Source organism: Arvicanthis niloticus, unplaced genomic scaffold (assembly GCF_011762505.2).
Source record: "Arvicanthis niloticus isolate mArvNil1 unplaced genomic scaffold, mArvNil1.pat.X S10, whole genome shotgun sequence".
NCBI classification, from domain to species: domain Eukaryota; kingdom Metazoa; phylum Chordata; class Mammalia; order Rodentia; family Muridae; genus Arvicanthis; species Arvicanthis niloticus.
In genome coordinates this window covers 1,006,465-1,019,847 of record NW_023044982.1, presented here as the reverse complement: position 1 = coordinate 1,019,847, position 13,383 = coordinate 1,006,465, and the positions used below count along the sequence as shown (strand labels likewise).

Sequence of the window (13,383 nt, the reverse complement as noted above, 5' to 3'; positions counted from 1 at the left end):
ATATCTTATACAGACTGGTGTCAAACACATTGAGATCTCCCTTCTTCTTCCTGTGCTGTGTTGGTATTAAAGTGTTAAATGTAAACACTCAGTTTTCTGTATTCTTTTATCTCTGTTTATTCTCAGTTAGGGTATCTTTGTGTAGCTAAGGCTGTCCTTGAACTCTCAAGAGAGAGCATGCTGGACTGAATTCAGAGAGATCAACCTTTCTGTGCTTCACAAAAAAGTCGTATTTAAGGCATATAACACAATAACATCTCCAAAACCACATTCAGCAGTTTTTGTATTATTTTAGGAATATTTGTTATCCCTGCTTATGAGTTAGCATGCACTACTCTCAGAAGGCAGAAGAGACTGACAGAGCTCCTATAATTGGAGTTGTAGATGGTTATCAGCTGGCATGTGGAAGCTAGGAATAGAACACTGGTCCTATGGAAGAAGACCTCTGCTTGAAAAGTCTGAGACACCCATACAGTCCCTAAACAGTTTCGAACTCATCTCCTTCAATGATTTCATCAAAGGCAAAGCTGGTATAGAAATCAAATCAAATCAAGATAGATGAGGGTTGGAGAGAGAGAGAGGCAGAAGGAGAGGGAGAGGGACAGTGGGGGAAAGAGAGAGACATAAAGAGAAAGAGAGAGACAGAGACAAAGATAGAGAATGACAGAGAGAAAAGAAAGGCAGAGACAGATAAAGTGACCGAAAAAGACAGACAGACACAGGCAGAAAAACTTAGAGAGACAAAGAGATAGAGACAGAGAAAATGACAGACAGATAAACAGAGAGGTATATTTAGTGTTTGCACACTGACTTGCTGAATGCTGCTTCATTTATGGGTCCTTCATTTTCTGCCTGGAGATCTAATCATAGTGGACACACCCTATCTCATGTCACCACACTGAATTCTGTTACTAGGACCTACCTGTCAGCTCAAGCTACATAATACTTAAGGGAGACCTGAGAAACAGGTTGCAAATTAATGTGGCAGACAAAGAAATATCACAGAGCTCAGAGTTTGAGAAAAAGGATCCTGGCTGGACTTGGATCCTGAACATAATATGAGATTTTGTGCATTTCCACATGAGGACATGATACACTATAGTTAGGTCAAACTAAGATAAAATGAGTGGAATCTTCATCATCCTATCAGATGGCAGCTTTGGCCTGAGAGGTGTGGCTACAAAGGGGAGGTGTGAGGGAGAAATAGTATATAAGACCTCAAAAGGCTGCACAAAACCCTCTGAGCCTTGGAGTCTAGATTGCCAGCCTGACCACTCTGGGATTGAAGCTTTTGAGAGCAGTGTCCAAAGCAAGTAAGTCATTAATACCCGTCAGGATACCCCTTATGACTTGGCTTGACAGTGTCCATTTCATCTGAAGTGGGTTTTTTTTTTTTTTGCATTTGTTTGTTTCCTTTAATGTTTGCCTGCTTTCTTTGTTTGGTTATTTTCAAGAAGCAAACCTCACTTAGCCCAGGATAGCCAAAAGTCTATATGTAGCCAAGTACCATGAAACACTAAATGTTCAACCTCTACCTTCTGAGACCTGAGTCTTTCCTGTCCTGCTTGTTTATAGTGGGCTAAGTTGGGTATGTGGTGCTTGTGCGTGGGCATGGGTCCCATTGGGTGAATTGTGGTCCTATGTCTCTGTCTCCCATGTGTCTGTGACCACAGCTCAGGGAGGGCTAGAAGCTCAGGAATTTGACTGAATTCACTCCAAGCAGAGCCATGAGAAGTCATAGAACATTGCTTAGGGTGTGGGGAGAAAGCAGTCTGAGACCAGGAGGTGCAGAGCTCTTGGGTGTGGCCCCTGGGCAAGAAGGCATGTGAGGATTGACTGGCCTCAGACTCCTGGGCTCCCAGGCACCACTGGGAGCCTGAGGTCAGGTGAGACTTGGGGCTGGATTGGCCTGCAGCTCAGAGGGACAAGGGAGAGAAGCTCTGGTGGCACCCTGCAGGGTAGAGACTCTTGGTCTAAGTGACTTGCTTGGCTAGGTCATAGCTGGCTAGGCTAGCTTGCTTGAGTTGGTGGCCTCCATGGCTGGAATGCAAAGAGGTCATCAGGCAGGAGATTAAGCAGTGGCTCATTGGTTGAAGGCCCCCTTTAAAGTTCCCTGTTGGGCAGCCATCTCAGGCCATATATACTCTGACAAGAGACTTGTTTTCAACAGCCTACAACAGCTGAACACACTCTGATAAACATCTTGTTTATCCCACATAACTTACTTTGTTGTTTAGTGCCCCCAGCTGCAAGGTACATGTGGTATCCACTGCTGCAAGACACATGTAGAATCCACGCCTACAAGGCACATGGCAAATTGTATAAATACCCAGGATTTCCTTTCAATATGAGAGACTAGAGACTTGATCAGACCTTCTGTCCTGTCTCCATTCTTTGTGTCTCTTGCCACTCCACCCTCACTCTTGCTAGATCATGTTGTCTGATCCCCTCAGGCCAGAGTACTTAGCCCCCAAGTGAGGGCCAGTGTGGGCCTCAACAGTTCCCTATGGCTGGCCCCAAAGTCAAGAGGAATTCCATGATTCTAAAACGTTTATTGTCATGGCAGAAAGTGAATAAAGCTGTACCCCATGTCCCCAAGGGAAGCCTGAGGTTAAATAACTTTTGCAAGGAGGAGGGTCTGGGGAGGAATGTTTAATTGGCTTTGCCCTCTGGCCTTTAGGTATCTCATTAATATGCAGATTTCTTGAGGCTCTATGGCCTGTAGTCATTCCCTCTTCCTGTACTACCTGTGCAAGTTGACCTAAGGTCACAAACCTTTCTTTGGGAGGGGTTGTAGATAAATTAAAGGAACCATGGCCCAGGAGCAAGGCCAAACTCCCTGCTTTTTAGAGTTCTGGGGTTCTAGGCCTGCACTCACCAAAGTACCCAGCTGCCTCTCACAGCCCACCCCCAACAGGCTAAAGAGGCAATATTCAAGGACTCAGGCACACTGGACAAACACCTCATGTTCTGATCTACTCTAATCTAACTTACAAAAATTTTCATTCAAAGTGAATATATTGATTACATGAGAAGAAAATTCTTTTTTGTTTTTTTTATTGGATATTTTATTTACATTTCAGATTCCATCCCCTTTCCCCATTACCCCCCCCCATGGAAAACCCCTATCCCATACCCCCTTTTTCTTTTTGCTTTTATACACTTTATAAAAATGTGAATCAGAGGCTTTATAAGTTTAGTAATCCTCAATCAGAAGTGTAACCGAATACACAACCTAGATATTTCAACAATCTTTGACTAGTGGAGACACGTGGACATCTGCCTCCATATCCTCCCCCCCCCACTTTCTCTCATCACCTAGCTTCTCCTTCTCCTCTCCTTACTCCTTCTCTTCCTCTCAGTACTCCTCCCACCTGAGCTCCTCCTACATATCACCCTTCCTGTTAAAGTAAATCTTTTCTCTCAAAATACAATTAGAGCATAATTATGCCAATTTGTACTATTGAGGTACAAGATAGTCCTAATACAGAGTCCTGGGCCAGAAGGCTGAAGATCAGAGGCTCCAATGTTTTGTAGTATAGGGACTGTCCAGGTGTTCAGTGGTCTCTATAAATTGTCTAAGTTTTAGAAGCTATGCTTTGTGCCTCCCATAGTTTTGGTTAACTCAGTCATTCTGGATTTCTTCTGGGGTTGAAAACTTATAGTCTCATAGCCAATCTTGGCTATTTACTTTGAGAGAAAAGATTTGAGTGGATGGTTTTCAGCTGACATTCATTGTAAAGCCAAGAAAAAAGCCAGGTTCAGAACTAAATCTTTTATTTCAGAGAGATGACAGAGGTTCTGGTTAGTCAACAAAATGGACTGGGTATTAGGACTATCTTGTACCTCACTGGTACAAATTGGCATAATTATGCTCTAATTGTATTTTGAAAGAAAATTCTATAGAAAGCACAAGTCTGAGTTCTAGGAGAGCACCAAATTGATAGTCTGAAGCATTCAGTCTCTTTGTTTCTCTGCTTGATTTTTTACTTACTAACATTATATTCAGATCAGTAAGACCTCCCATTAACCCCTTCCCACAACCCTTCCTGCACTCCCCTCCTCTTCTGCTCGGAGTAGGTGTGCCCATACTGGGTATCCCCAGACCATGGCACATCAAGTCTATAAACATAGGTGCTCCCTCCCCCATTGTGGTCCAAGATGGCAGATAACCTAGAAGAATATATCCCACATACAGGCAAAGTATCATGGATAAATCTCTTCTCCATTTGTTTGGGAACTATGTGAAATCAAACTGGATTAAAGCTATATAGATTGTGGGAGCCCTAGGCCCTGACCCTGTATGTTCTTTGATTGCTGGTCCCATCTCTGAGAGCCTTAAGTGTCTGATTTTTGAATGTGTGTGTCTTCCTATGTAGTTCCTATTCCCTTCAAAGCCTGCAATCCCCCTATACTCCCTAAGAGTCCCCAAGCTCCATCCACTATTTGTATGTGAGTGTTGTAAGACCCCCACACAAGGGGACCGTCACCCAAGTCCGGAACTGCAGAAACCCAAGGACACACGAGAGACCTTTTTGATGCAATTGCAGAGGAGGTTTAATGACGAGGGCCCACGGGCCGGAACATATCTCATGCAGGAGATAGAGGTTCCGGCCCAGAACCCAGGAAATTTGGGATATTTATGGGTAGGGGTTGGGGAGAGCAGGAAAATTTGGCACGCTTACATATGATTGGATATTTCAAACATCAGCAACTTGCAGAAGTGGCTGCGTGTGAGCTGACAGATGACTAGTTACTTTTGACCATGAAACCTTGGACTTCTCAGAAAGGGAGAGAGAAAAGTAAACACCAGATGGCCCACTACTCACTTGGGCTTGTTTGGACTTTTCTGGGCACATCTTAGCATGCCTTTTCATTTGTGTCACCCTGCTCCTGCAGGGGCTTAATATTTTTATTATGACTATATTTAACAAATTGGTGGTCTTTGCTGACCATGAATTTTTGTTATTGTTACAATGCTGCTTTCAAATTTTGTTCTCACAGTAGTCTTAGTCAGGTTCTGGGTGAAGCCTCTCAGGGTATAGGCATTCTAAACTCCTGTCTGCAATCAAAACAAAGTATTGTTGAACTATAAAATCCAAAACCAGAAAGAAAGACGAGAGACAGACAGACAGAGAGAGAGAGAGAGAGAGAGAGAGAGAGAGAGAGAGAGAGAGCGCGCTTTTGGGGCTGCTTGGAAGGAATACAACATTGGCCAAAGGCAAGGAAAAGTACTTTAGCTAGGAATCTGACATTGGGCCATGATAAGGAAGTCAGTTCAGGCAGGAATCTAATTTTAGGCTAAAATAGAGAAGTTATTTCAGTCAAAAATCCAAGTCTTAAGTTAGAACAAAGAAGTAGGCCTCAGACATGAATATAACTGTGGTAAGACAGGGAAGCAGGCTGTAACACTGGGAAAGCCTCAAGGGGAGGTAACCAAGAACAGTGGAACATTTCAGAGGAACCCACCCTAAATGATATAGATTCACGTGAAAATCACTCTGCATACTCATTCTTCTCAAAAATGTAGTTTTACCATGTCACTGTGCCCTACCCTGTCATTACCAACTAGTTCAGGTTAACTATTTCTCACTTGCCATAGCCCCACCCTGAGGCTTGAGGAATGTTAATCCAGCAAGTGTCCTCTGATTCAGGAATAATGCCGCCCTCCTTCCGGAATGTGTCCCAGGGCAGTGAAAACCTGAAATCTTACATCCAGTTTGGCTTTCTGGAACTTGCATTCTTTTGCTCAGGTTTAGGGTAAAGAAAAAGCCTATATATATTTCATAAAATGGTCTTTATAATTTTTCACTCGACACGGCCTTTAGATAACATTAATAAAATAATAATAATAATAATAATAATAATAGCATTAATATTTTAATCTCTGGAGGTGGAGACCTACTAATCATGCCCTCAACCTGTGTGTTACTGTGACTGAAGGTGCAGGTTAAATGGAGTTACCTCATCCAAGGCCTGACACATGCTTGCTTGCTTTCTTTGGTTATTTTAAAGCAGCCAACCTCATTTAGCCCCAGATAGACTGAAGTCCATATGTACCCAAGTGTCATGAAACATTAAATGTTCAGCCTCTACCTCCTGAGACCTGAGGCTGCCCTGCTCTGCTTGTGTATAGTGGGTAAAGGAGGCAATATTCAAGGATTCAGCCATACTGAAAAAACACCACATATCCTGAACTACTCTAATCTACCTTACAAAGATTTTCATTCAAAATGAACATAACAGATTTATGAAATGACAAGGAAGAAAATTCTCTATGCGAGAACACCTGGGTATGAGTTCTTGGAAAGGATCAAATTGACTATTTTAAGCATTCAATCTGTTTTTTGATTGCTTTGTTCTTTCTGACTCCAATTCACTAACCCCTCCCTCAGCATTTCCCTTACTCCCCTAGCCTTCTGCTATGAGTAGGTGGGCCTGTCCTAGGTATATCTCCACCCTGGCACATCAAGTCTGTGAGATTGGGTGCTTCTTCCCCTGCTGTGGTCCCATGAGGCAGAGCAGCCAGATGAATAAATCATACATATAGTCAACTGCCTGAGATAGACCACTTAACCATGTTTGGGACTATGTGAAATCAAGCTGCATTAAAGCTATGTACCATCCTGGTATTTCTTGGACACAAGATAAATTTTTAGTCATGATCTTGTAGTTGGGCATTGTCCCTATTGCTCTACTGGAGTTTCCACCTGGCTAAAGTAGGTGGCTACTTCAGGATCAAATTCCCCTAAACTAAGAGTAACAGACAAATTCAACCCCATATTATTGGGTACCTGCCTTATCTCAGTTTTATGTCTGATCCTGGAGATACCCCAACTACCCATCCCTGTCAGATTTCCATTCATTCTCATGGCCAATTTGCATCTTTGCTTGTTTCTGACCACAACTGGTCCTGACCCTAAACATTATGCTCCCCATCCTCTCTCCCACCCCATTTCCTACTACCATCTGCCTCTGATCAGTATTTTATCCTCCTATGTGAGATTCAAGCATCCTCATTTGTTCTTTCCTTTTTGTTTAGCTTCTTTGTGTCTGTAGAGCATAGCATGCTTATCCTGTATATTGAGGCTACTATCTACCTTTTAGTGAGTATATACCATGTATATTCTTTTCTGACCGGGTTATCTTACTCAGCATGATATTCTCCTGTGATATCCATTGGCCTCCAAAATTTATTCTGCCTTTGTTTCTAATAGCTGGATAATATTCCATTGTGTAGATGTGCCACAATGTCTTTGTCAGTCTTCAGCTGTGACCATTTCTGGCTGCTTACAGTTTGTGACTATTAACAGAAATCTTCTATAAACATAGTTGAACAGGTGTCTTTGTGCCATGACAAAAAATGTTTGAGGTCACCAGGGATTGTACATTACATTGGGAGAGAATTCCACTCAGGGCAGCTTAACTTGCCCCAGAGGATTCATCATGTGAAGAAAATAAATGGCTTATCTGTATAGTTCAGGACACACAAGTCTGTTTAAGATGAGAGAAGAAGGGCTAGGGAAATGAGGGTCCCCTGAGATAGAAGGATGCTCCAGGAAGCTTGATTTGTCCCAGAGGTCTTAGGGAGCAGAAAAGATGTGAGAGGGAATTGATGCTTACCTGTATGGTTTCTGATCCACAGGTCTGCTGAAGGTGTTAGGAGATTGCATATTCAGAGGGAACACAGGGTGCTTAGGGCAGATTAGGAGGCCTGAGAGGACTCAATGAGCAGGGAAGATGGTGGGGAAGGGAGGGTTACCTGAATGGTTCAGGTTCCCCAGGTCTGATGAAGGTGGGAGGATAGGTTGTGGAAAGAATGAAGGAAGCCTTTAATAGAAAAAAACTGTGGAGGGCCTCAGTGCATTCAATATTTAGATAACAGTTTAGAGCCCCAGTTATGGTTCCTGCTTCTAAACAGTATTTAAGTAAAATTTTATCCATTTAATACAATATACTGTTCCATTGATTTTAGTAAAACAATAATTGTTTCCCAGAAAAGTGTCAGATTCGTGTGTGAGTCTCCTGTTACAGTTTAGTGTAGGAGTCACAGGGACATTATGTCAGATTGTGCAGATTTCAGGGAAGATGTGTTTACATGGTGCTTATATGTTACCAGGAGGACCTTGAAGGAACTGTGGCAATGAGAAAGACAGATATCCAGTAATCTGAATTACAGGATTTGCAATGTCACCAGACCAGGGATTGGACCCCTGCCTGGTTTATGTAATTAGTGGGGGGTGGGGTGTGGAGAGGCTTGATGAAGTTGTTTTAAATGAACTATTTTTTTCTTTGGATATTTCCACTGCATCTGCATACCTAAAAGTCGTGATGAGCTTCAGGGCCCCACCAACACTCCAGCAGCTGGCAAGAAGAAGCCTGCTGAAAGATGAAGCCTTGGCTATCTCTGCTCTGGAGGACCTGCCCTTGCATTTCTTCCCACCACTCTTCAAGGATGCATTTACCAGCAAACAACCTAACATCCTGAGGCAGATGGTGGCAGCATGGCCCTTCCCCTGCCTACCTTTAAAAGCCCTGAAGAAGACTCTCCACCTGGAGTCTTTCAAAGCTGTGCTAGATGGCCTTGATTTGCTGATGGCACAAAAGGATCGACCCAAGTAAGTAAAACCTTGGTAGTATTGGAGGAAGTTTGTATGAATGGAAGTGAATATAGTATTCAAAATGTCCAAAGTGAATCAGAGGATTCTGATTGTAGGAGTCAGTATCTTCTAGAATGGAAATGAAGCAACAGAACGGTGGTGTATGTAGGACAGCTGAGAAGAGAAATGGCCAATATGCAGTGAGTCTCTCCCTGCCTCTTCCCCAGCACTAGATAGAAGTGGAAGCTGTGTGTTCAAAGAATTTATTTAGAAGAAGTTGAATTATGGGTGATGCAGATTACACTTTTTGTCTACTGCCATATGAACTTCCTTCTACTTTACTCACAGGAGGTGCAAACTACAAGTGCTTGATTTACGAGATGCCCACCTCGACTTCTGGAAGGGTTGGGCTGGAAGACAGCATATGGACTGCTCTCCGGATGTCATTGGCACCAACCAAGCTATGGGAAATCATCCCATTCTAGACAAGAAACAGCCCATGACTGTATTGATGAATCATTTCTTCACATACCACCATCCCTCTAATTATCTAAAGTATTTTTATCAGTGGGCCAAGCAGAGGAAAGATGTGATACAGGTCATCTGTAAGAAGTTAGAGTTTCAGGACTATCCTACCTGTGACCCACGGGATGTTTTGGAGGTTTTTGATACAGACTCAATCCAGGAAGTAGAAATAAGGACACAGTGGGACATTCACACACTAGCACTGCTAGCCCCTGGCCTGGGCCAGATGAAAAACCTTCAGAAACTCACTTTCAAGGAAATCTATGTACCTGTGCATTTGTCTGGGGACCTAGAGATGGAAGCCTGTTTTACAGAGATCTTTTCCCATTTCTCCAAACTGAATAAGCTCCAGCATCTCTATTTGAATGATGTCTCCTTCCTGAATGGTCGCCTAGACCAAGTGCTCAGGTAAGAAAGAACAGTGAGCATTACCCTGGGGTGAGCAAAGTATTTTGTTGTTGGGTTGCTTTACATTAAACATCAGTTTATATAATGGTTTGCCAGCCAGTGTTAAATGTATATAAATGTGAGCTTAGAATAATTGATATAGTACTTTATGCTGCTATTGCATCCTGATTTCTCATTTTAATAAATTCAAACTGTCATGACTGTCTATGAATTAGAAAAGGTTTCTTGAAAAACCCAGATCACAGGAAAATGGATCTATAAAAGGTATGAGATCTTATACCACATGTCCTCTCATGTCAACTCTGTCCTCAAAAGTATATGAACAGTTTCCACCTTCTTTGACTTCCAATGGTTCAAAGGAAGTTTGAGCACAGTAGATGGGAATGAGTGAATGACTGTGGTCATAGGGAAACCCTATGAACAGATCAGAGGCTGTGTGTGGAAGCTGGAGCACATGGTGACAGAGCTGAGGATGGTTCTGAGTGGTTCCCAGTTGATTCTACTGTGTTCTCATGCTTCCATCATCTGTCTCCAAACATGTTTTCTGTTTACCAGCTGAGAGTGAACTGTAGAGCTGAGCACACACAGTGATAGCTAATGTCCTACCTAGAAGAACATGACATTAAATCATTAGCCATTCTTAATGGAGCTTCCTGCCTTGATGTTAATAATGGTCTGAGAATGACCTAGGAATAAGGTGACTCTGCTACCTTGAAGTTACAGGTTATCTTCTGCCACTATTGATCTTGAGTGATATAAAGTTTTTATCTTTGTCTTTCTCTCTAGGTTTTTGGAGAGTCCATTAGAGACGCTTGCTATCACTCACTGCTTGCTGTCACAATCAGATATGAACTATCTGTCTCAGTGTCCAAGCATCCAAAAGCTCAAACACCTGGACCTGAGTGGTGTAACCTTCATACATTTAAATGATGCATTTCCAGGAAGCCTGTTACAAAGACTGACAGCCACTTTGCAGACATTAAAACTGAAGGGCTGTATGATCATGGACTCGCAAATGAGTGCCCTCCTGCCTGCGCTGAGCCAGTGTTCCCAGCTCACTGAAGTCAATTTTGGGAAGAATGTCTTGTCCATGGGCAGCCTGAAGAAGCTGCTGCAGCATACATCCAACCTCACAAAGCTGACCCTGGTGAAGTACCCTCCCCCAGATGAGATCTATAATAACATGGGTCTTCTTCCAGACAGATTTATACAACTTTATTCTGAGCTTATGGACACTGTCCCGAATATAAGGCAGCCAAAACAGGTCTGCTCTGTAATTAATATGTCTAGATTGTTAGGCTCTTTATAATTTGGTGGCCAGGCAATGTTCTTGTTGGGGATATATAAAGTGAGGTCTTTTCTGGGCTCTGAGAAATGGAAGGCAGGAGTCAAGTGATTGATTAGAGGCATTGGCCATGTGTATTTAACCATTTCTGGATGGACTTTGGAAAGATAATTATTTCATTTCATTTTAATTCTAATAAAAGTCTTCAGATTTAAAATAATTGTGTAGACATGGAGAACCATAAGCTTATTTTCAGCCTTATGTCTACAGGAAAAACACACCATTGGAGAGCAGCAATATATGAAATTTGTATAGCTTTCCTCCCAGCACTTTCATAGAATGAGGGACGCTAGAGGAAGCACAGGAGATAAAGAAGACATTATAAAGAGCATAATGCAATTAAATAGGAGGACTCTGTGTCATTCTGCCTCTGGATGGCATCCACATTTTGCCTGTCCTCTTAGATACTCTTCTGCACTGTATGGACACATTTTTATAAAATATAATTCTGACTTTACCCAGGAGTCTCTTTGTATTAGAGTGTTATGATTTTTAAGCTGTGTCTCTTTCTTGGGGAGGTCCTGCAGCCTGATTTGCTCTTCTCCCACAACCATTCGAAGTATAATTTGTCATACATTCCAATAATCAGTTCTGAATATGAGCATTTTTGTTTTGTTTTACTGAGTTAGTTTTTTGACAAATTCATACTTGGGTATTGTGCTTACCGTGGGCCAATAATCATGTGTCCCCTTGTCTCTGCCCCTTCCTCCTCCTGGATTTTTCAGAGTAAATAATGACCCAACATGTTCTTTCCCCAGAAAGACTTTATAATCTTATGACTCATGAGACCCTATCCTAAATGCTATATGGAATCATTTGGAGATATGGCTCAAGGGCATACAAAGCTTGGAGCTCTTCCAGAAAAGGAGGGGTTGATTCCCAGTACCCACAAGTACCTGTACCTCCAATTACAGCTGTCTGACATTTTCCTCTATTCTCTAGGAACACTTGAGTCACCTACACATGCTAAAACACAAACTCATTTATCTAATTAGAAACAAATTGAAATAAATATTTTAAAATGTAAGTTAATGCATCAAAACAAACATTGGTTAATTTCTTCATACATTGGTTAAACATATTGCGATTACTTTTTACAAAATACAAAAATCTAAAGGTAGTTTAGCTGGTGATGGACCTGTGTAATCTTCAGGACAGAGGGTGAGGAATATATGTTTGTGCTTAATGGCTATGGTTCCAACTCAAGAATGAATATGTTCTCTGGATGAGGATTTTATAAATTCTAGCCATGTCCTCCATGAAGAAGGATGACTTTTAGTGCATTTAGGATGCAGGACACAACTTTTTGCTCTTTTTTTTTTTTTGTTTTGTTTTGTTTTTTTGTTTTTTTGTTTTCTTCGAGATAGGGTTTCTCTGTGTAGCCTTGGCTGTCCTGGAACTCACTTGGTAGACCAGGCTGGCCTCAAACTCAGAAATCTGCCTACCTCTGCCTCCCAAGTGCTGGGATTAAAGGCGTGTGCCACCACCGCCCGGCAACTTTTTACTCTTGAGAAATGACAAGACATACACAGAAATCTCATCCCAGTCCCTGCTGTCTTGAATGCCTCATAACAAAAGCTCCACAGCAATGTTCTCTTGCTGGCTGTCTCTCTTTCCTTGTCATTATGTCTCTGTCTATCTTTGTCTTCTTTCTTTTTCTCTCTGACTCTGTCAATGTTTTTCTCTGTTTCTCTGTCTCTTTGTCTCTTTCTTTGTGTGAGTGTGTGTGCTTGTGTGTGTGTGTGTGTGCACGCATGTGTGTGTATGTATGTGTAGCTCTATAGCTCTATATCTTGCCTGTCTGGAACTCATGGTAAGAAGACTAGCCTCCAGGTCATGATATTCACATGCAATCTGAGTGTGGGGATTAAAAGTGTGTACTACCAGAGCTGGCAGAATAGCTGTTCCCTAGCCCAATGAAAGCCCTGGATGCAGTTATCAGTACTATGAAAGAGGAATCCAAAAAAGAATGGGAAACAGGAAGCCAAGCTGTAGTCTGGGTACAGAACAAGTATAGAATGTATGCTTGAAGCTTCTCTACATTTTGAGCCATCACTGATTTGAGAACCAACTGTGATGTAAATCAATTATTTTTTGTTTTAAAATTGGGGGATTTATACTGGAAGACCCAGAAGTATCACTTCCTAGCACATTCCCAAAAGATGTTCCACTATGCCATAAGGACACTTCATTAATAATGTTCATGGCAAGTTAATTTCTAATAGGAATCACAAGAAACCTACATGTCCCTCAAATGAAAAATGGATAAAAAAATGTGGTACATCTACACATTGGACTACTATTTAGAGATTAAAATCAAGGATATCGGGAATTTTGCAAGGAAATTGATTCAAATAGAATATAAGATAGTGAGTGAGGTAACCTAGACACAAAGACATGTATGCTATGTACATGTATGATAAGGGGCTTCTTTGAAATGGCTCAGCAAGTAAAGTTGATGCCTGCATCAGCATCATCACCCGACTTTAATCTCTGAAAAGAGGG

General features: G+C 41.9%; 1 protein-coding gene across 1 annotated transcript; it reads left to right on the top strand.

Annotated features, from left to right (window-relative positions):
• Window positions 1–8,331: 8,331 nt before the first annotated feature.
• LOC117696051 (PRAME family member 12-like) lies at window positions 8,332–10,842 on the top strand. Its single transcript, XM_034486653.2, has 3 exons — window positions 8,332–8,618; window positions 8,949–9,533; window positions 10,320–10,842. Exons 1-3 carry the CDS (start codon window positions 8,332–8,334, stop codon window positions 10,840–10,842), a joined length of 1,395 nt encoding a protein of 464 aa, XP_034342544.1.
• The last annotated feature ends 2,541 nt before the right edge of the window (window positions 10,843–13,383 follow it).

Bases quoted from the DNA above. Each gene is read 5' to 3' on its own strand.
- LOC117696051 (XM_034486653.2), top strand. From the start codon at position 8,332: ATGAGCTTCAGGGCCCCACCAACACTCCAGCAGCTGGCAAGAAGAAGC. The intron at 8,619-8,948 runs GTAAGTAAAACC...CTTTACTCACAG, and splicing joins GCACAAAAGGATCGACCCAA to GAGGTGCAAACTACAAGTGC. The intron at 9,534-10,319 runs GTAAGAAAGAAC...CTTTCTCTCTAG, and splicing joins CGCCTAGACCAAGTGCTCAG to GTTTTTGGAGAGTCCATTAG.